The sequence below is a fragment of the Hemicordylus capensis genome, chromosome 2 (assembly GCF_027244095.1).
Source record: "Hemicordylus capensis ecotype Gifberg chromosome 2, rHemCap1.1.pri, whole genome shotgun sequence".
Lineage (NCBI taxonomy): Eukaryota > Metazoa > Chordata > Lepidosauria > Squamata > Cordylidae > Hemicordylus > Hemicordylus capensis.
Window position 1 is genome coordinate 49,049,645 of NC_069658.1, and position 21,654 is coordinate 49,071,298.

The following is a 21,654-nucleotide window of genomic DNA, read 5'->3' on the forward strand; positions in this document are numbered from 1 at the left end:
TCCCTGATCTAGAAGTTGGGATAAGCAGAGAGGTTGCCAAACTTGCAGATGACACCAAATTATATGGGGTAGTGAAATCCATAAAAGAGTGTGAGGAGCTCCAAAAGTATCTCTCCAAACTGAGTGAGTGGGTGACAAAATGGCAAATGCGGTTCAGTGTTGGCAAGTGTAAAGTAATGCACATTGGAACGAAAAACTCCAGCTTCATGTATATGCTGATGGGATCTGAACTGTCGGTGACTCACCTGGGTGCTTCCCAGATTAGCTGCTTAACAGCAGCGAAATGTTTCTCTTCAGGCGAATCACATTTGAAACGTAAACAGCAGGGAGAGCAGTCCCGGGGAAACTAACAACCCGAAAAAACAGCAACCTTTTTACGCCGGATACACGATGTCATAGCACTATATCATAGCAATTAAATTCAAAACAAGGCATCAGAAATTTGAACGGCATCCTGTTGTCCACTTAGGGACTGCAGTGTCACAACACAGGAAGTGTGGAAGCACACTTCAGAGATCTCCTGTGCCCCCGTTGCAGGGTGTAATCTGGAAAGCGTCCAGGGGAGGGATATTGGGGTCGTGGTAGAACGCTCATTAAAAGTGTCAACTTGATGTGTGGCAGCTGTGAAAAAGGCCAATTCCATGCTAGGGATCATTAGGAACGGGATTAAAAACATAATATCATAATGCCCTTATACAAATCTATGGTGCAGCCACACTTGGAGTACTGCATACAATTCTGGTCACCAAAACTAAAGAAGGACATTGTTGAACTGGAGAAGGTACAGAAGAGGGCAACCAAGATGATCAGGGGCCTAGAGCATCTTCCTAATGATGCAAGACTACAACACCTGGGGCTGTTGAGTTTAGAAAAAAGATGACTATGGGGAGACATGATAGAGGTCTATAAAACCGTGAATGGTGTGGAGAAAGTGGCTAGAGAGAAATTTTTCTCCCTCTTACATACACTAGAACCAGAGGCCATCCCATGAAATTGATTGCCAGGAAATTTAGGACCAACAAACAGAAGTACTTTTTCACACAACGCATAATCAACTTGTGGAATTCTCTGCCACAAGATGTGACAGCCAACAACCTGGATGGCTTTAAGAAGGGTTTGGATAACTTCATGGAGGAGAGGTCTGTCATCGGCTACTAGTCGGAGGGCTATAGGCTACCTCCAGCCTTAGAGTCAGGATGCCTCTGAATACCAGTTGCAAGGGAGTAACAGCAGGAGAGAGGGCTTGCCCTCAATTCCTGCCTATGGGCTTCCCACAGCATCTGGTGGACCACTGTGCGAAACAGGATGCTAGACTAGATGAGCCTAGGGCCTGATCCAGCAGGGCTGTTCTTATGAACCACTGCCTGACTTGTTGGCATAGTCTGAGAGCTAGGGTGTTACTGCTGGACCTCGGCAGCATGGTCTGAGAATGCTGAGTTCCCACTGCAGGAGTTTGTGTGTCATATTGTTCTTCACCTCTGGCAGCAAAATGCCTTGGGCTGCACTGCCTTCCAGTTTCTTTGTAGCCTTGAGTGAAATTTCATACTTTGTGTCTTGGAGTTCCAGGTCCAGGGAACTGTCTGAAGGCACATGATGTAGTTCTGTGCATGCTGAGCAGGTCTGGATCATCATCATCATCATCATTATTATTTATTAAATTTGATTTCTATACCGCCCTTCCAAAAATGGCTTAGGGCGGTTTACACAGAGAAATAACAAACAAATAAGATGGATCCCTGTCCTCAAAGGGCTCACATTCTAAAAAGAAACAAGATAGACATCAGCAACAGTTACTGGAAGTACTGTGCTGGGAGTGAATAGGGCCAGTTACTCTCCCCCTGCTAAATAAAGAGAATCACCACAGCAAAAGGAGCCTCTTTGCCCAGTTAGCAGGGGTTATGGCAAGTTGCTTGGATAGGGTCCCATTTGAGAACCACATGGAAGCCTCCAATCTGTTTGGAGGAAGAACATGGTATAAGTGTGACAAATAAATCACAGGAAGCTGCTAATCCGCCTCTGAAGCCTCATCCAATCAGTTGTTCCCAGCACCATGTAATACAAATGATTTCCTCCTTAATCCTTTCCTAATTGCCTTTAAGTAATGGTCCCTTAGTAGTTCTACATCATCCCCAGAAGCTTCGTTTGCCAGTTTAATTGTTAGGAAGTTTACCTTGGACGGCTGAAAAAGCTAGCTGTAGAATTCTTTAAAGCTCTTGAGTGCATCATTTGTTCCAGCTGCTAATATATAGGGCCTTATGACGTTAGCTGTTTACTATGAGATCATGCTGACTTGTGATGTGCTTCTGTACTGTGATAACACATGGTATCTATGTGAATGAAGCATTAACCCCAATTATCACTTTGAAGAACAAACTTTCCTGCTTTAATTTGCCACATGTGAGGACAGACATTCAGTAAAGCATCTATTGCAACTGTATGTTGTCTGGTTCACAGAGGGAGGGTTGTGGAGTTTTTTCCTGTGTATAATAGCAGCACATTTGGCCCCAATGAATGTGAGAAATGACATAGAATTGTTCTGAAGAGCTATTCCATTGCAAGGGATTGTTACCTTGTTTGGGCCATTGGCTGGCTACAAGGCCTTGACCCAGAACAGGAGTGGGTTGACTTTGGTCTGGGATGGTCTACTTTTCCCCCACTAGAATCTCTGTGCTCCACCTGTGGAGTTGAATTTACAGAGTAATAGTGCATACCTGGGGTGTGCAGTTAAGGAGTTAAGTAGGTGATTCCGTGTACGTTTGATAGCATAACAATATACAGTAAGTAGTGCCATATGAAATCCAAGGACCATCTAGTCCAGCAGTCTAAGAACCCCTGCAGGCAGCTAGATAGCGCCCCCCCACCCAATTAGCTGGTGGTATATTGTGGGCAGTCTACTTTCTGCCCACTCCTGACCTAGAAAGATGACACAGAAACCAAACCCTGCCCACATTTCTATTAAACATGGGGTGTGTTCTTTTTTGGTTTTTTGGAAAGGCCAGAGTTATAAAACTGAAAACTAAGTCACAAATAAGAGGACACTGCTGACTATTATTTTCTGTAAACCTCCCTGAGACGGAGGTTTGGAATGGCGTACAAATATAATAAAAAATTATTAAGTCTTGACTATTGAGTGAGTGTTGGTAAATGGTATTGGTTTGGATTTGCACAAAACTGATGTTGCTTCTTGTTTCAAGCTCCAAACGAAATGAAAGCAGCCAAAACGTTTTGTCGAAAACAGCGGTCAAGCTGTCTGTTTTGATAAAACAACTCAAAACTTCTAGACTGTTTCGGCCAGAGGGAACAATGGGGAAACTCGAAACACTCCATCATTCCCCATGGATAGCTCCTAGGTAGACCAAAGTGGGTTGGGCAATTGGGCATGATGAGTGCTACCTACTACCCAACCCACAAAAGCAATGGGCAGGCAGGCAGTGTTCTCTCTAATTTTTCTCGTTTGTGTGTGGGATGAGTTTTCTTCTGAGCAGAAGTATCAAGGCAGTGTTTGTGCATATGCATTCAGAGTGGGGCCTTCCTGATTCAACCTGAGCGGGATCTAAAATTAACTGAGTGGACATCAGAAAATGTGTGCGCACGCGCACATGCGCATGCGCATGCCTTAGAGGGAACAGTTCAAGCAGTCTATTTTAAATAAAATTTTAACCTTTTCCCCAAACCCCCATTGGCTCTTTGGTTCCCCATTAGAAGTAAAAGGGTATCTGTTCCTCCCAACACAGAACACATTTCAAACACAGTACAAAAAATGGCCAAAAAGGAATCCCTGACCCAGAATCCATTGCCAGACACACTGCCTGCGCTTTTGTAGTATCATTGGCACAAGTTGTGCTCTCACATAATTATGACATCTTACATTACTTCCTAGCATTGCAACTGCTGCCACAGCAACAGCCTTACAGGAGGACTTTGATATTCACGGGGGTTCTGTTCCGTGGTTGTACCGCAGATACGGAAACTGTGAATATCGAGGCATTGAGTGAATGGGGAATTGGGGGTTAAGTTCCCGCTTGCTGGGAAAATGAGGAAAAAATGCTGATTTTCAGCCAAGTGCGGGGGGGGGATGCGGGGGAAGTGTCTTATAATGCTTTGCTGCTACCCCTGCATCACACTGTGCCCCCAGAATGCCTGAAAATCACCATTTTGGGTTTTTATTTTAAAAATGGGAGCCATCTTGTGGCTCCAAGAAACAAAATGAGGGTTGGAAATAACCTCCGTGGTCATTTCTGGACACCTCTGACCCGTAGATATGCAAAGTCGACATAGTGGGGTGGCCCCCCCCCCCCGACGTATGCCAAGGTCAGGTGTCTTTTTCCCAACAGCAGATATGTGAATCCACGGATATCGAGGTTTGCTTGTATTTAGCAGCAGTTATAGCCATGACCTCAACTAGATCAACTTCAGCCACATTTTTGCTGCGTACAGCACCTTGCAATGCAGATTGCAGAGCAGACCAGAGCAGTGAGTGAAGCACAAGTTAGTCTCAAGGCCAGACGTGGAGCTCATCACAGCAATCACCAATAAATATTACACAGAGCTGCCACTGTCCATTTCTTGCCGCAACACAATCTCAAAAAACAAACAGACCACAACTCAAGGAAGAACTAAAGTTCTGCCTTTACCAATCTGAGATCCAGCAAAACCAGATAGTTATAGCAGCAAATAGTACCGCATATTATACTCAGTGCTGAGAAAAGAAAACAACAAAGTCAAACCTTCCTTGATTCCTTCCTCCTGATGTATCCTCTTCAAGAGAGGCGCACTATGGGTGCACGCTCTCTATGTCTCCTATTCCCTTTGAATATATTTTGAATTTGAAACTCCCTCCTTTTTGTGTTCCTCCTCCCAGCCAATGGAGGCACAGTTGCCCATGACAACACTTGATCAGTTGGGAAAAACAGGCCTCCCAAAATGGCATTTGAAACATCAAAACATTTTGATCAAAACAGGATTGTTTTGTTTTGAGCTCAAAACAGGCCCTTTATTTAGAAGGCTTTTTGTTTTGAGCTTGAAACGCCCCATTTCGAGTCAAAACAATTCATTATTGAAACATTCTGCACATCCCTAGTTTGAAGGTCACACCCTTAAGGGGGATATAAGTGGAGAGGCTGAAGTAGAGAACATACTTGAAATTAGCAGAGGATCTACTTTTCTTTCTGCTCTTCCAGTGACCTATAGTTAGGGCTTTGCATCAGTGTGTTGCATTCTTCTTTGTTGTATATCTTCCTTATTAAGTAGAAAGGCAGGATAGTCAACCATTCAGATTCATATTTTTTGAATAGCTTGCTGGTTAAGAGAACACTTGGGATAAGTTTTTAACATGAGTAATAGTCTACCTTTTTAATGAAGCTTGCTTCCAAATATATATTAATTAATGTTAGTACTAATTTGCTAAATATTTGTGTTGGAAAGATCCATATATTCCTCTTTATCAATGAAACTTAATAGTGTGTCTTGGCAGTGAAAACCAGTGATGGTGGTAAGTTAATAGGCACAACATTTTAAAACCTACAATATTGAATTCCTGTTCCTATATTGTTCTATTTATAATGCTGATATTCATCAACTTTGCTACTGGAATCTAAAGCTCTGCTCTCGTCTTCCTTTGCCAGCAGAATCCAGCATATCCTAGCTGACCCAGCTTCTCTGGTGCAGGAATGTGACCCCAAAAGGCTCCATCCATGTAGAAAGGCATGGCTCGTGCTGCCCTGGGGGTGGGGGCTTCTTCAAAAGCCAGTCTTTCCTCCAGTGATAGTGAGGGGTGTGTGTGTGTGTGTGTGTGTGTGTGTAAGTAAGTAAGTAAGTAAGTAAGTAAGTAAGTAAGTAAGTAAGTAAGTAATAATGTTTGTTCTGCTTGGCATACGTAAGGAGGAAGAATTGGGACTGATTTCCAGTACTCCTCCAAATTTGATACAGTCCCAGAAGTGTATGGACTTCAAAAATAAATATTGGATTCTAGTGATTTAGTGTACCTGCAGCAGTAATCTTGTGTGTGATCTCTTTTAAGGGGATGGCATTCCCTGTGGACCTGCTGGATAACTACCGTCATGAAGATCTGGAGAGTTCTGCAGAAGATTATCTGTCTGACCTTAGGTGTGGGGATCCAGAAAACCCAGAGTTCCTGTCTCTTGTCAATAACGTCAAAGTAAGGCTTATAATTTAGTGTCCTGATACGCTTTCTTTTTGCCAGCAGTAGGCTTGATGGCACTCAAAATTCCATCTCCAAAGCCTCCTGTTCTCCCTAGCATTTGCCAGATTGGTGGTGAGGATATTCGGCATGGGGCATAGGCACTGTGGGTTGCATTCAGACCTCTGTTGGAACAGCATTGTGTCAGAGGAAGCTTCTACTGTGAAAAGGAGAGTTTCATTTCTGCAAGGACCCCTTGCATGGAACGGAACTCTCCTTTCATTCACAGAAGGAATTTGCACTGATGGAGCACCTCTTTGCTAAAGATCTGGAAGATGCCCTGAGTTCTTGAGTACTGATAACTTTGTTGTCTTCTCCTAGAAAAGTTTTCAAACACCCCATCACAGGAGAGTAAATAAAATGAGGACACACTCATCCCCGCTAAAGTCCAGGGTTTCTTGATCCCATTGCTAGCTGTTTCCAGCTTATTGCTTGCTCTTCTTTCATAGGTGGCTAGTAATGCCCCCACTTATTTTAAAGCCCATTTTGTATTTATTTTTCCCCAATTTCACAAATTCAGTCTGAAAATAATGGAAAAGGCAATGACAAACTATTATGGGACTGCTAAACATTATAACAATACAGCTATATCAGGTACCTACCTGTACAGTACAAACAATTTCAAAATAAACTTAAATGGACTTGTAGGAGCAAAGCAAATCACTAGTGGCCACCTAAACATATTCAGTAATCCTACCAGTAGGCATTTTATTAAATGATGACAATGCTAAAATGCCTCTTGGATTTCAGCCATGAGTGCTTGGTAAACTGATAGGCAGCAAAACAATGGGAAGGCCAACATGTACTGCTCCTGCTCTCTCTTACTCTTTGAATGCTGGAGCTGAACAACTGAACCGGTTTCCTCTGTAGCATATTTTAACGTGTTACTGTATTAACAAGTTATAGCAACAAGTAAGTACACTGAAACATGACAAACTTTTTCCTCCCCTCTTAGGTTCCAATTCGTTTATCAACAGTAGGCTTTGTTCCTCTTTATGGTGGTGAAGAGGGGCACAAAGTCCTGGCTTTGTTTGCGCCGGAGGATTCACTTGCAGGTTTTGCTTTAACCTTTTAATCTCCGTGTTGTAGCGTTCTGCTCAGTCATCCTTCCACTGTGCCTATCTTTTTGTCCTTGAACCAAAGATCGAATGTAACGATGCCCTAGCTTCAGTTGTGTCTCTAGCTGTCATGGCCCTTGAACCATAAAATATGAGCAGCTACTGGTAGGGGACGTGTACCAACAGGCTTCTGGAGTGCCAAACCTGTTCGGACTCTGGCGTTGGAGCTGGCTCGATGGGTGGTGGGGGCGCCTTTAACAAACAAGTAAGGAGCTCCTTACCTGCCCGTCCCCCTCCCTGCCACTTTCCCCCACACTGGTGCTTGTTTTAGAAACAACCGTGTGGGGCTGCAGCGTTCCTTCTTGCAGCCCTGATTGGCGTCCGCATGCAAATTACTGGGGCGCACACACAATGGTCATTTGCGTACTGATGCTGTTTCTAAAAGAAGTGCTGGTGGGAGGAAAGTGGTGGGGAGGGGCGGGCAAGTGAGGAATTCCTTAACCCTCCCCGCCCCACAAGGGAGTGCGCACACACGTCTTGTGTACACCCCTAGTTGCTAGGAGAAGAGTTGGCTCCTTCCAGCCCAGGAACGTTTTCTAATGTTTGGGCCACTAGGCAAGGAACTAGTCTACCTCCTGCCTCTCTGTCAGTGTCACAAAGGTGGCCCTGTGGCTGTGCACAGCCGTGGATGACACAATTCTCCTTAATGTTGGTCCCAGAGAACATCTCTGGTACTGTCCTTTCCCAGAACGTTGGCACTAGAATCGGTCTGTTACCCTCGAATAGGGATGTGCATGAACTGGTTTGTGCACTCCCAGGAGGCCAGGGGAGGGGCGGCTTTAAGGGGCAGGGAGGGTGCTCTTACCTGCCCTGCCACTTTCCCCCTGCCGAAGCTCTCCCCAAAGCCGCTGGAGCAGGGCTGCGGCATACCTTCTTGCAGACCTGGTCAGCGTTGTACCAGAAGTAGCTGCGTGTGCTCATGGCATGAATATGCATCGGCCACTTCTGGTACGACGCTGACTGGGTCTGCAAGGAGGTACGCTGCAGCCCCACACCAGTGGTTTTGGGGAGGGTGCCAGCAGGAGGAAAGCAGCAGGACAAGTAAGAGCACACTTCCCTTGCCCCTTAAAGGCCCCCCTGCCTCTGAACCAGCTCAAACACCGGACTTCCAAACCGGTTCTGTGCTCTGTAAAATGAGCCGCTTTGGTGCTCCATAAAATGATGTGAACTGGTTCGTTCACATCTCTACCTTCGAATGGGAGCCAAGAGTCATTGCTTATCAGTGGTACTCCAAAGGCTCTCCTCCTCCCCTACCCCACCAAGCTATTTTTAGTTGTGTTGATAAATATGAAAAAATGACTTCCCTTGTCCCAGGAACCTACCTCTAGGTAAGACCCAGAGAATGTGGTCTCCTGTATTTTATTCCAAGTTTTGTTGGTTTGTTTGATTGGGGAATAAACTCTATTCTGTCCCCAGCTTGCTTTCAGTTCAGAGGAAACAGTGCCCTTTAGAGACAATACCCATGAATATTCCAAAGAGAATATGCTATGAAAATGTGGATGGCAAGGAACAAACCACACCTCAGCTTCTTAAGATGTGATGACAATATATGAAATAGGGACGGAACGGCTGCTTCCTAAGGGAGAAATATTACTGCAGGGCTACACAACCTTCACCCTCCTGTGGATGTTGGACTACAACTCCCATAATCTGGCTATTGGCCACTGTGCTTGCATAGTCCAAAAACAGCTGGAGGGTCAGAGTTGTGCAAGGGGGTGTCTGTGTGTACGTACACGCGCACATGCATTTAGCAAGTATTCATTGATAACTTATACGGAAGTGCATCCATGTAACCAAGTATGTTTGTTACAACATAACTAAGTTAACGTGTTTAATACACTAACTTCATACCCCACTTTTCTCATTCAAGCTGTTGCTCTGTTCCTTGCTGATCAGTGGTGGACTATTGATGATATTGTGAGAACAACTGTTCCTTCTAGAGAAGGACTTCGGCAGGTAAAATCATGTTGCTACTCCATTAAATATGTTTTCGAAAGCCGCTCTCTGACTCTGGGGGCTATTTATCCCAAATGGAGAGATTGCATAGTGTATTCTGAGTGTAAAGTTCCAATTTCCTTGGAATAGGAGTTGTATGTTGCATATGCATGCTGTGTTTATGTAACTCTGATTAGAACTTCTGTTTGTGCTACAAGCATCTTGTATTTGAATGTTTGTTCTGCAGCAAAATGTTTGGGGAAGGGCTGTACTTGCATGCAGTGGTATTGCATGCAGAAAGTCCCAGGTTCATATCCTGACCTCTCCAGTTAAGGCTGGGATTGGAAACATTCATTTGAAACCCTGTAGGGCTGTTGCCAGTCAGTGTAGACAATATTCAGCTAGATGGACCAATGGTTTAAGGGTGAAGCAGATTTCGGATGGCTTTCCTGGGATGGCTTCCTGTCAAAGAACCTTGGGCTCTTGAGTTGTGTGTGAGTGATTGGACTCTCTAGCAGAACTGTTAGCTCCTTCCCAAAGTATAGCTCATGTAGTTTCTTGGGAGAAGTTACAATAATGAAACCACTTCAGATCCTCTTCCTAGTGTAGGTATGTCCTATTGGGTTTCACCCAGTGCCTAATTTTATATCTTTTTAAAAGGGCATTTGTGCTGCACAGCTCTGCTTCCATGTCTGGGCAGTGGCTTCCTAACTGTGGTGTTTGCATTATTATTTTGATTGTTTATGTATTGTGTTTCAACAAAAGACGTTTTATTACAGCAGTTTACATAGCAGAGGAAGGGAAGGTGGTTCTCTGTCCCAAGGGGGCCCCCAATCTAAAATGAGAGACAAGGGGAGGCACCAGCAAACAACCACTGGTTGGGATGCTCTGCTCAGATGATTAAGGGCAGTGCTCTTCCCCTGCTAAATAGAAGAGGGCCACCATTTCCGAAGGTGGCTCTTTGCCCAGTTAGTAGGGGACAATACATGGCCATTTTGGAATGAGAAGTTTTCTTCTTTAATAATTGTGTCTGTCATGCTCTTTTGCATGTTTTATATAGGTGAAGTCCATTGGGGAGAGAGTGGTTCTTTATGTGCTAAACAGAATAATTTATCGCAAACAAGAAATTGAGAAAAACGAGTTTCCATTCCTCTGTCATGGTAGCCATGATTATGCTAAGATTCTGTGGAAGAAAGGAGAGGCCGTTGGCTTTTATTCTGTTAAGCTTCCAGGTAAGGCTGCCCTTGAAATAAAGCTGCATAAGGTATTTATTGTGAGGGTGGGGGTGGGAGTCGATCTATTACACCATTTGAGAAGTACTCTGCACATGGTCTCCTGCATTTTTATGTTTTGGGTGGCAGAAGGTTTCTTTTCCAGGTCGTAATGGTGGGACAGCTGCATGTACTTGACAGTCTTCATTGAACTTGTTGACATCCATGGGGCATGAGGGATGCGTACATGTCTCATCTTCTCTCTAGATTCCACCATTCTAAGTACTCAAATAGCTTCTCGCCATAGTTCTTGGCTGCCCTTTGGGAAAGGCTGAGCTGTTCAGTTCACTCGGGAGTGGTTCCAGTCAGAGGAGAAGGTTGAGGAGCAACTCCTCACTTGAATGTTTGGGACAGGGGAGAAGAATATATGTTTTGGGGATTGAAGATATTGGTTATTAGGTTTGCTGAGGGGGAGACTCCTCAAATGTTTTAGGGGAAAATCTTCACCCTGTCACTTGTGGAATATCTGTAAGAGTTATTTGTTTGGGGGTTTATCTTCAGACATAACATATATTCCTTGGGAAGAAGAGCTGGTCTTGTGATAGCAAGTATGAGTTGTTCCCTTTGCTGAGGAAGGCCCACCTTGGTTTTCATTTGGATGGGTTACTACATGTGAGCACTGTAAGATATTCCCCTTAGGATATGCGGCCATAGCTCAGAGGAAGATAATCTGCATGCTTGCATGCAGAAAGCTTCCAGGTTCACTCCCTGGCATCGTCTGGTAGGGCTTAGAGAGCTGTTGCAAGTATAGAGAATAGTGAACTAGATGCACTAATGGTCTGACTTGGTATAAGGCAGCTTCCTATGTTCCTATTGCAGCCTTTAACTCATTGTGGCTAGTGTGTTTCTGGGGTTCTCTTGGATCTCCCAGATGTTGTTGGACTTCAGCTTGGCCACTGTGGCTGGAATAATGGGCGTTGAAGTCCAACAACATCTGGGGACTCAAGTCCTCATTTCAGGAAAATGTTTCAGGAAAGACTGTTCCTTATTAGGAATTATCTGGTGTGGAATCTTGACACAACATACAGACGAGCGTTGCATTAGTGCAGGCACGTAGCACAGTGACGTTGCACGAAGCTGGGGGTGTTGGTTCCAGTCTCGCTCTTGTGCTAGTGGAGAATGTTGCACAACCTTGTTTGTGTCCCTGAGAAGATCTTTCCCCTAGTGGTTGTGTAACATCACAGAGCATTTTGTGCAGCTCCAAAATCTCTTAAGTGCACACAGCTTCTCTCATTGCACTAGTGCAACACTCATCTGGTTGTCAGCCCTTGTCCCCTTCAAGCTTGTTGGCTGAAATGGCAAGTTGGTCTGCCCATCAGCAAATAAATGTATTGCTGGTAGGTATGGCAGTTTGCCGTTTCAATTGCGTCTCTGCTGCTACTTGCACGTTTTTCCTGTAAAAGGACAAATGATGGGCAAATAAAATAAAGTATAACCAATGGATTCAGTGCAGAAATATTCTTGAACTCTCTTTTTATAAACAACCTAACAGCAGAGTCCCCTGTTCAGTTTAAGCATATAGTAGTTCTTTAAAGATTTATTTAGATGTGCTGACAATCTTCCTCCACAGATAAGTGTTTAATGCATGTCTGCAGAAACCTGGTGGAGTCATAGTAGTTGCTCTCTTTGGACGCAGTGGATTAATTTCTAGGGCAACTGGCTGATAAGCGCCACTTATTATATGGCCTTGACGACCGTTGGAAACTTGATATTTGGCCAGATGGGCCTCTGTCTTGCCAGGTCTTGTGGGAAACTGATAAGCAGATGGTACTCGAGTTAGTTTGGGGTTTTCGCTCTTTAAGTGGTGGGAGGATTCCCTTTTGACATATTGGCCTTGTGAATTGAAGACCATTTCAAAGTACAGTATCCAGTTTCCGGTCTATGCAGTTTACAGTCTGTATGCAGTTTCAGGAGCTCTTGTCCATTTGGGGTATTTAATGATTCTCCTTCAAGGCAAGAGAAGTGATTCTCATAAAGTTATCCCAGGTGAATTAACAACTCTATTAGCATTCTCTCTCATCAATGCAAAAGTCTGGAAGTGGTGAAATTAAAGCTCAGAGATACGACCTTTTTGGATAGCGTTTGTCCAACGTTTGCTACTGCTAATTGTACCCCAAATTTGCTAGCTGATCACCTGGCTGCTGCAATCAGCCCTGTTTTTCTTGATTTGGAGTGTTTGTAGTAGGAGTGGAAAGGCAAAAGATGCCAAGGCAAATCTGAGAGAGAAATATATTTTTTAAATTTTTTATTTTATATTTACATATATATCCCGCACTTCCTCCAAGGAGCCCAGAATGCATGGTTATGTTTATCCTCACAGCAAACCTGTGAGGTAGATGAAGCTGAGAGAGACATGACTGGCCCAGAGTCACCCCGTGAGTTTCATGGCTGAATGGGGATTTGAACTCCCCGGTCCTGGTTCAACACTCTCACCACTACACCACACTGATGCAACTTTACTCCAGAAGCCAAAAAGACAATGCAGAGATTTAGTTCTTGAGGAACAATGAAGTTGTTAGAGAAGATGGTTTAGGAAGAAACTTGAACTGCATAACCAAAAATGTATCACACTGTGTTACCCAGATAATGAATTTAGAAGGTTATAGAAGACTGCCAAAAAGTATGAATGGCAGGGGAAGGGATTGTCTGGACTTGTGGTGTGTGTGTGTGTAACAAAATGATGAATTCACTCTAGGTGTGCTAATCAGAGCTGCTGTTACTCTTGCAGGAAGCATATGTAGTGCCTTTCTTACCCAGAGCTACCAGCTTCCAGTCCTGGACACCATGTTTGTAAGGAAGAAACATAGAGGGAAAGATTTTGGACTCCTGATGCTTGAAGATTTTGTAGATTCTTTTACCGAAGACACACTTGGCCTGCGGTTCCCACTGACCTCTTTTATGCATGCGGGTAAGCCTTTCACTTCGCCTGACCGCATATGCGCAAATCATGTTTAATAATTTGCATTTCTTTTAATTTCTTAAAAGAATTGACATTTATTTTAACACTAGAACCCTATAAGTGTGTGCATTCTCTCACTCAAGCACCAGGTTGTGATGGTGAATAATGAGCTTTCTTTGAAGAATTTGACTTCAGCCGATTTTCTAGACTCTAGAAGCTTGGAGGGTGCAATTTAGAGAGGTAAAGGTAAAGTGTGCCATCAAGTCGATTTCGACTCCTGGCGACCACGGACAACCTGTGGTTGTCTTTGGTAGCATACAGGAGGGGTTTACCACTGCCTCCTCCCACGCAGTATGAGACGATGCCTTTCAGCATCTTCCTGTATTGCTGCTGGCCCGATATAGTAGCAGTGGGGATTTGAACCGGCAACCTTCTGCTTGTTAGTCAAGCATTTCCCTCCTGCGGCACTAGAGGTGGATAATTTGGAGAGGAGGGGGAAGTATTTTTGACAAGGTATTTAAGAAAACATCTTCTTTGCCATGAGCCCCACCACCTGTTAAGATCATCTGGAGAGGTTCGTCTGTGGTTGCTGCCAACTCGTCTGGTGGCTACTTGGAAACGAGCCTTCTCTGTTGTGCCCCTGGACTTTGGAATGTGCTCCCTGTTGAAATAAGAGCCTCCTCATCTCTGGCAACTTTTAAAAAGGCACTGAAGCTGCATTTTTTCACCCAGGCTTTTAATTAGATTGTTTAGTTGTTTAGTTGTTTATTTACGATCTTAGATCAAACATTTTTTAATTAGATATATGGTTTTAAATTTTTAATGTTGGTTTAAAATGATTTTAATGTTAATGATTTTTGTTTAAATGATTTTAATTTATTTAGTCTTGTTTTCTATAGTTTTGTTTTTATTTTGAGGTAAACTGACCTGAACCATTTTTGATTTATTTATAAATCAAATAAATTAATAAATTAAACAAAACATTGTCTTCGCTATGAACCACACCACCCATTGAGATCATCAGGATCTCATCATCAATGATTTTAATTGTTTAATTGATTTAGTTTTTATTTTAATTGTTAAAATCAATTATTTGTTTTTATTTTGATGTAACCCGCCCTGAGCCATTTTTGGAAGGGCGGTATATAAATCAAATAAATAAATACAGTCAGAAAGAGGGAAGAAGGCAGGAAGCAATCTGTGTGGGTAAATAAAACATATACTACATGTTCTCTAAAACCAGCTGAGTCCTCAACTCTCTCCTTTTCCTCCCCCGCCCCCACATCTGCAGGTATATCTGGATTTCATCTCCAGAGGGGGGCTTCCCAATTTTTGATCCTCCAATATTGTTGGATCACAACTCCCTTCATCTCCACCTACAACATCCTTTGTCTCTGGCCATTGTGGCTGAGGATGATGGGAGTTGTGGTCCAACAGCATATGGGGCTCCAATTTTTGTTCCCCTACTGTAGAGCCTCAGCAGCAAGTTTGGGAGAGGTTTGGTGGGGTATATTTTTGGTATGTAAATATCAGTTTTGCTTTGCATAAGTTTTTTTGCTTCTCTCTGAGCTTCCTTGCAAATTGGGAACCAAGTGTGTCAGAACCTGGTAGACACGTCAAAAGGTATCTGCATACAACTTGGGAACAGGAGTGGAGTGGTAGGCATTTTTATATAGATGTTTCACACCTCGGGTCTCACTAGGCTTCCTTTGCATTCCTGTTAACTTTACGTATTTAGACTGACTTATTGACTTGCCATTATGCACACATATAGTGAAGCATGGGGAATATCCACAGTTCGCTATGAGGAGTTATTTATGGGAAGAACAAAATGGACAGAAATCTCAGTGTGTTCTGTGAGACATGTATGTGTCCAAAGGAGCTTTTTCAAATTCTGACATGTGTCTTTTAGGAGTAGCAGGCTAAATGTATGTCCTTTTTGTTTGTTAGGTTTTCTGAGATGTTTATCTCTAGGGTGTGGGACTGGAAGAGGAAAGAACTGCTGATCTGCTGATCATTCTCCACTCCTGGAGACCCTAGTTATCACTTCCCTAGCTATGGGAGGAGAGCTGGTCTTGTGGTAGCAAGCACGAATTGTCCCCTTTGCTAAGCAGGATTTGCATTTGAGTGGGAGATGACGTGTGTTTGCGCTAAGATATTGCCCATAGGGGGTGGGGCTGCTGTATGCTTGCATGCAGAGGGTGCCAAGTTCCCTCCCTGGCATATCCAAGATAGGGCTGAGGAAGACTCCAGGCTGCAACCTTGGAGAAACTGCTACTAGTCTGTGTAGACAGTACTGAGCTGTATGGACCAATGATCTGACTCTGTATAAGGCAGCTTCCTATACCTATAACAGTGTTTCTGTGGTGTTACAAACTCATCTTGCTGCAGTTTTGCATTTGTTGGTATATTACACATAGTCTGCACGTGGGCAAAAATGATTGGTTGTGTGCATACATGTAAGCTAACTCAGGTCTTTAAATTTTTGTCATAAAATGCATTGTGGTTATTTACCATGAGAAAGTGGTGTTGTCTTACAGACTATTAAAAGGCTCCCAAATATTCTGATGCAAGATAGTGAACAGGTTTCTGAAAGAACCTCCCAATCCATGGAAGACAAACCTACCAATGCCTACTTGCCCTGACAGCTGTATGCTACTCCCAATGTGCTTCTGAAGGGAGTTGCAAGGGAGTGGTGCAAGGGAGTGCAAGGGAGTGGTGGCAGAAGAGGGGGCATGCCTTCATTTCCTGCTTGGGGGTCTTCTTAGAGACATCTGGTGGACCTCTATGGGAAAAGGGATGGTGGAATAGGTAGACCTTCAGCTTGATCCAGCAAAGGTGGTCTTCTGTTCACTCCCCTTCAAGAAAGCAGTGTGTTAGGTAACAATGCCATGTCTTAAAGTTGAAAATAAAAGTAAAAATGTTGTGTTATGCATGTATGGAATCTGTTCTATGTGTTTCCCTCCTCAGCTTGCCAGAAGTACTTTGAAAGGTATCCAGGGGATCATGACCTTCTATGGGAAGTTGAAGGAGTAGGACATTGGCACCAGAGAGCCCGTGTTGCTAGTATATTGCAAAGAGAAAGTTTCAAATCCATAGGTATGAGGGCTTTGGGCATAACTGCAGGGAGGGCGGAAAGTTCTGAAAACCATATACCAGAGGGCCTATCCGAGGCTCTTCAACTGTTGTTGGACTACAGCTCCCATCATCCCTAGTCACATTGTGGCTAGGGATGATGGGAGCTATAGTCCAACAATGTCTGAAGAGCCTCAGGTTGGCCTCAGGTAGATATTGTTGGTATCTAATGATTGCTGGAGATAATAGATATTTAAACAGGCATATTCGCCTTTAAAAAACAATTTCTTGATTTTTTCTAAGAACAGAAGGCTCACAACAAGAGACCAACAGTTCCCAGACAGAAGAGAACTTTCTGAAAACTGTGATAGACCACAGCGTGCCAAATGAACAAGCACCTGAGTTCCCTGAAACACAACCAAGTGTAGGTACACAACATGCTTTCTGTATTGTGTATATTTTTGTGTGTGTGCCATGTACCTCCAGTTGTCTCCCCCATCCCCATTTTTAATGCCTAAGGATTTTTTTTTTTTAACTGAAATGGAAATATAAGGGGATTTTTTTAAAAAGTGATTTTGCTTAAGTTTCTCCCTCTCCACCACCTTAAACTCCTTTTGGAGATATTCTATAATTAAACACTTGTGTTGGGAATTTGGTTCACAAAGGAACCATGCTGCCCCTCTGGGGCGCAAAGTGTGCTGAACAGCTATTTCAACCCCGCCCAAGCCCCAGTCCTGCTTCCTAAGCCTCTTGGTGTACAAAGTGCCTATCATCACGGCTAGGCTGCCCCCACGGGCCCCGCATCTTGGTGGGGGCCTACCTTATCTGTTTTGTTCCCCTCCACTCCTGCTCTAGCTTCTGAGAAGCGGAGGTGTGGAAGGGTGTGTGTGGAGCACCACAGAGACGCTCTAGGCCAGAACTCTACTGTAGGCATGCACGCACCAAGCACTTCCAGTCCTACGTGTACCAGAGTGGCAAGGAGGTACACTGCTGCCTTGCAGGACCGTTTTTAAGCACAGTGCCGGCGGTGGGAATGTGGCCCGGGGGGTGGGGTAAGAGCAGCTTCCCTGCTCCTTAAAGGTAGCTCCCCCGCCGTCGAATCGGCCAAACCACCAGACCGTAAAAGTGCCCCTGAATCGGTTTGTGCACATCCCTATTCTACTGTTCTTAATCCACTTCCTTGCACGCCCTTTTCTGCTGCCAGAGATGGCAGTGGTGGCAGCTACAATATAATCATTTTTGGGACTGGTAAGTTCAGGGTTTGAGGCAGTCAGAGGCAGTGAGTCGGAAGCAGCAAACTGCTGTTTGAGGCAACCACCTCACTTGGCCTCATGTGCAGACTGGCTGTGTGTAGGTGGGAGGAGCTTGTGCTGTGGGCATCTTTTTTTTTTGCCTCCACCCCCCCCCACAACTTTGCCTCTCAGTCTCGGCATTCTTCACTTTGCTTCCTAATTGTTCTCATTATGTGGAGATTCCAGATGAACTAAAGCTGAGTGGCATTCCTTTGATCATGTATGAAAACAGTGAAAGTAGCATTTAAGGTAAATATCTTAAGGTGCAGGCAAATACCTTTCATGCAGGCAATGAAAGAGGTTTAATTTTATAAAAATAATCCAGACGGAATGTGTACAATTGGGTAGTAATTGGGAAGTGAACCCATTAATAATGGGGGGATATGCAGTAGAATAGTGATGCTATCAGTTCTGTGTGTCTTTCATATGTTGGTAATCCTTTTTCTAGGTTGACTCTCATAGAAACAAAGATGGGTCAGATGTATGTGAAGGCACTTCTGAAGGTAATCAGTCCAATTAGCACCTCTGTTAAATTTTATCCACTTTCACTGTCATCTTCTAATCTTTCTGTGATTCGCAATACCAAACAGAAGTGTTTCACAACAGCTAAAGATAAGGGGCAAGAAGTAGTTCCAAATTTGTTTTAGAAGAGCAAAATAAATTTAATATAGTGCCTGCTTTTATGACCTGTCTATTCCTATACAGCATGCCAGGTGATAATTTTACTTGGAGGACAAGCTGACTCCCTGGCATTTCCGTAGGTCTCGTTATTACACTTTTTTCAGAGAATAGGGGCAGCTTCACAAATGCATTTCACATATTGGAGTTCACAGTTCTTTTTGGTGCTCTCCATTGGACATGCAATTGCATGTTTTGAAGTCCTATGTTTCTGGTCATGTTGCTGAAGAAGAAGGTGTTCTAGACAAAACCTAAAGAAGTATGATTGAAATAAAACTGTAGGTAGTTAATGCACATTTGTAGGATTCAGCATACAATTAAATAGTTCTAATGCCTAGGGCCCAATGTTACATATTTAGGCCATTCAGCTGTGTAGGACTTTGTTCAAGTTCTGTTACATTTACAGTATTTGAATACAATGTTTGCTGATTCTTTTCTCCTTGCTCCTGGTCCCTAGAACTTAATGCTATGCCACCTTCTACTCGAACACGAAGTAATCATCTGAAACGTCCCAAGTTGGGGAAGAGAATCCAAGAATCTGACATTCCTGAAAGTGAAGATGTAAATGTTCTGCAAATATCAGAAAACAGGTATGCTGTTGATTTTATATTTTCCAGTGATATCAGAAATGTGGAGTCCTTGAAATGTCATAGGTCTCATATTGCTCAGCGGTTTTAGGAATGACTTATTCAAAAGCATTGTTTACACACTCACATAGTTGTGGATTAGGTATTGAAATATTCTTCAATAAGTTGTGGAACTGAGCTTCACACAGCAAAGAAATTAACCAACAACTAATGTGGAGCTCGCATCAGACTTCTCCAGTGATTGTTTTTCTTGTGTTCATGTTTGTTCTTGTTAACTTCTCATTATCTTGCTGTATTTCCACTAAGGCTGGTAACTTAAGTCAATATTTTTTTAGTTGATTTAATTTGGTTTAGATGATGATTAATTTTAGTGATAGCCAAATATATTTAAATATGTGCCTTTTTGAGACATTGAAAGGAAGTATGAGAACCTAATAAAGAAAAGCCCTAATAGGATAGTACGAACACTTGTACATGTGTACAGTGTATACACGTTCAGATCTGTACCCAGGTACAGTTATTCACATATTATATTGAACACAGGTACAGCAGTATACTTCCTGTCTTTACTGAGGACTTGCCGGATATGTATCCAGGTCCACTTTTAAAATGAATGCAAGTACTATACAGTCATGCACACAAAAACATCTATGAGCGCACAGACCTCTGTAAACTCACACAACATAATGTCTGAATAGGGCTAAACACTACTGCTAAGTGTTAGAAGACAAGACCGCCTTTAGCCTTCTGTTCCATCTTGCAGTAAGACTGCAGCTAGATCTGACCTGACCTGAGATTAGGATCTCCCTTCTTGTTTTTTAAATTAATAGTAGACAAAGAGATTGAATTGGATTGGGACTGCAGCACTGGGGAAGTGGGGGCAGGGAGCCAATCCTTTTCCTTGTGTCACCCCCCACCCCCATATAAATTTGCCCTCTCCAGCCTGTCATTTGCTCTGTTTGGGAACAAATCCCAAATGGGGCAGCAGGGGGGGGTGTTGATCCCCCTCTCTGATCCACGTTAACCTACACCCCAACAGCTGCTTCTAAAAGAAATGGAAAAAGATGGGAAATCTGATCACACTTCTTTAGTGTCTCATTGAGTGTGTGGTCCTCAGCTCTACAACCAAAGTAATCTAAGCAATAGGTTTAGGAGACAGCCAAGATATATCAGAACTAGTATAAATTCTGTTGCAGGCCTTCATGGGATGAGAGCTAGACATCATTCTAAGAAGTTAAATGCCAAAGCAGGAGAAAAAAAATGGAATTGAAGACTTCTGGTGCATTGGGCTTGTCTGGACATAACACTATCTGTTGTCTTGTTTTTTGCTTATTAAATATTGCATATACTCCTTTTCTGCTGCACAGACTGGAACCAATTATACGTGTGTCTGAAAGTTCAGAAGAGCTGATAGATGAGATGGAAGAGAATGTGACTGAACATGAGCAAGAGACGTTTGTGGAAAATCAAAAACTACCAGCAGAAGACACACCACAGCTATGTTCTCCATCTGAGAAGCAAGATGACAAAGCGGTGAACTTTGATTAAAGAGACTATTTATTTCAATGAACCCCTGTTCTGGCAATTCTTTTTTTTTTTTTTTTAACCCAATGTGTGAGAGATGCAAGCTTGGGAGTCTACGAATGTCATTGCCTTGCTCTTTTCGGTTCAGTTGCAAAGTAGTGTATATGCTGTGAAAAGGATTCAGACAGATGAGGCCACAGATCAAAGGAAAGCACATGCTTTGGATGCAGAAGGCCCCAAGTTCCTTACCTGCCATCTCCAAGAACAACTAGAAAAGACTCCTGTCCAGTGTTTCCTCTAACATGGATTCCCAGGTGTGGTTGACTACACCTCCCATAATCCCCAAGCAAAGGCTATTGCAGCTGGGGATGCTGGGAGTTGTAGTCAACAACATCTGGGAATCCCTGTTAGAAGGAACACTGCTCCTGTCTGAAACGCTGGAAAGCCAGTTGGAGTAGACAGTACTGACCTAGGTAGACCAGTGACTTTACTCTGTGACCATGTTCAGATATAATGGCAGCACCTGAGGTTGCCACCGTTGCCACCCCAGGAGCATGTGCTCCTCCCTGTTCCCACACGAGCCTCTATTTCTGCTCTAGGTTCCAATGTGTCAAGATGGGCTGTATCTTTGGAACCCTCCAGGCTCGGCATATCCTGCCCTGTTTCCCTCAGGGAACCCAGCATCTCACACTGAGACTTCAAGTAAGTGACAGGTGTCTGGTTTCCTGAGGGAAGTACAGCAGGATATGCCAAGACTGGTGGGTCTGGACAACATGGTCCATCTTGGCATATCGGAATCTACAACGGAAGCAGAGGCTCAGGTGGGGATGGATGGAGCATGTACTACTGGAGTTGCCATTACATCTGAACCTGGCCTATATAAGGCAGCTTGATAGGTTTAGATGGACCCACAGTTACTTTGTACTCTGGACAAGGCTAAAGTTGTGCCCAAGCCTTGTCTGTAGGCTTTACTCTCATCTTAAGTAGAAATGGTTCATTTGAACAAGGTTTCTGACTACTTCCACTTGGATTTGACCAGGAAATTATAGCCTTTTCTGTTAGACATGTGGCTCTTG

General features: G+C 43.5%; 1 protein-coding gene across 12 annotated transcripts in view; it reads left to right on the plus strand.

Annotated features, from left to right (window-relative positions):
* FAM169A (family with sequence similarity 169 member A) overlaps nt 1-21,654 on the plus strand; it is a 55,894-nt gene that overhangs the window by 29,277 nt on the left and 4,963 nt on the right. For all 12 annotated transcript variants that reach the window (XM_053299320.1, XM_053299314.1, XM_053299313.1 and 9 more), the window contains exons 2-11: nt 6,020-6,157; nt 7,155-7,254; nt 9,188-9,273; nt 10,313-10,484; nt 13,252-13,431; nt 16,393-16,521; nt 16,806-16,921; nt 18,238-18,292; nt 18,925-19,057; nt 20,422-20,587. In XM_053299320.1, coding sequence (XP_053155295.1) covers nt 6,023-6,157; nt 7,155-7,254; nt 9,188-9,273; nt 10,313-10,484; nt 13,252-13,431; nt 16,393-16,521; nt 16,806-16,921; nt 18,238-18,292; nt 18,925-19,057; nt 20,422-20,587 — 1,272 coding nt within the window. In that variant the 5' untranslated portion in view covers nt 6,020-6,022. The remainder of the gene's footprint in view (nt 1-6,019; nt 6,158-7,154; nt 7,255-9,187; nt 9,274-10,312; nt 10,485-13,251; nt 13,432-16,392; nt 16,522-16,805; nt 16,922-18,237; nt 18,293-18,924; nt 19,058-20,421; nt 20,588-21,654) is intronic.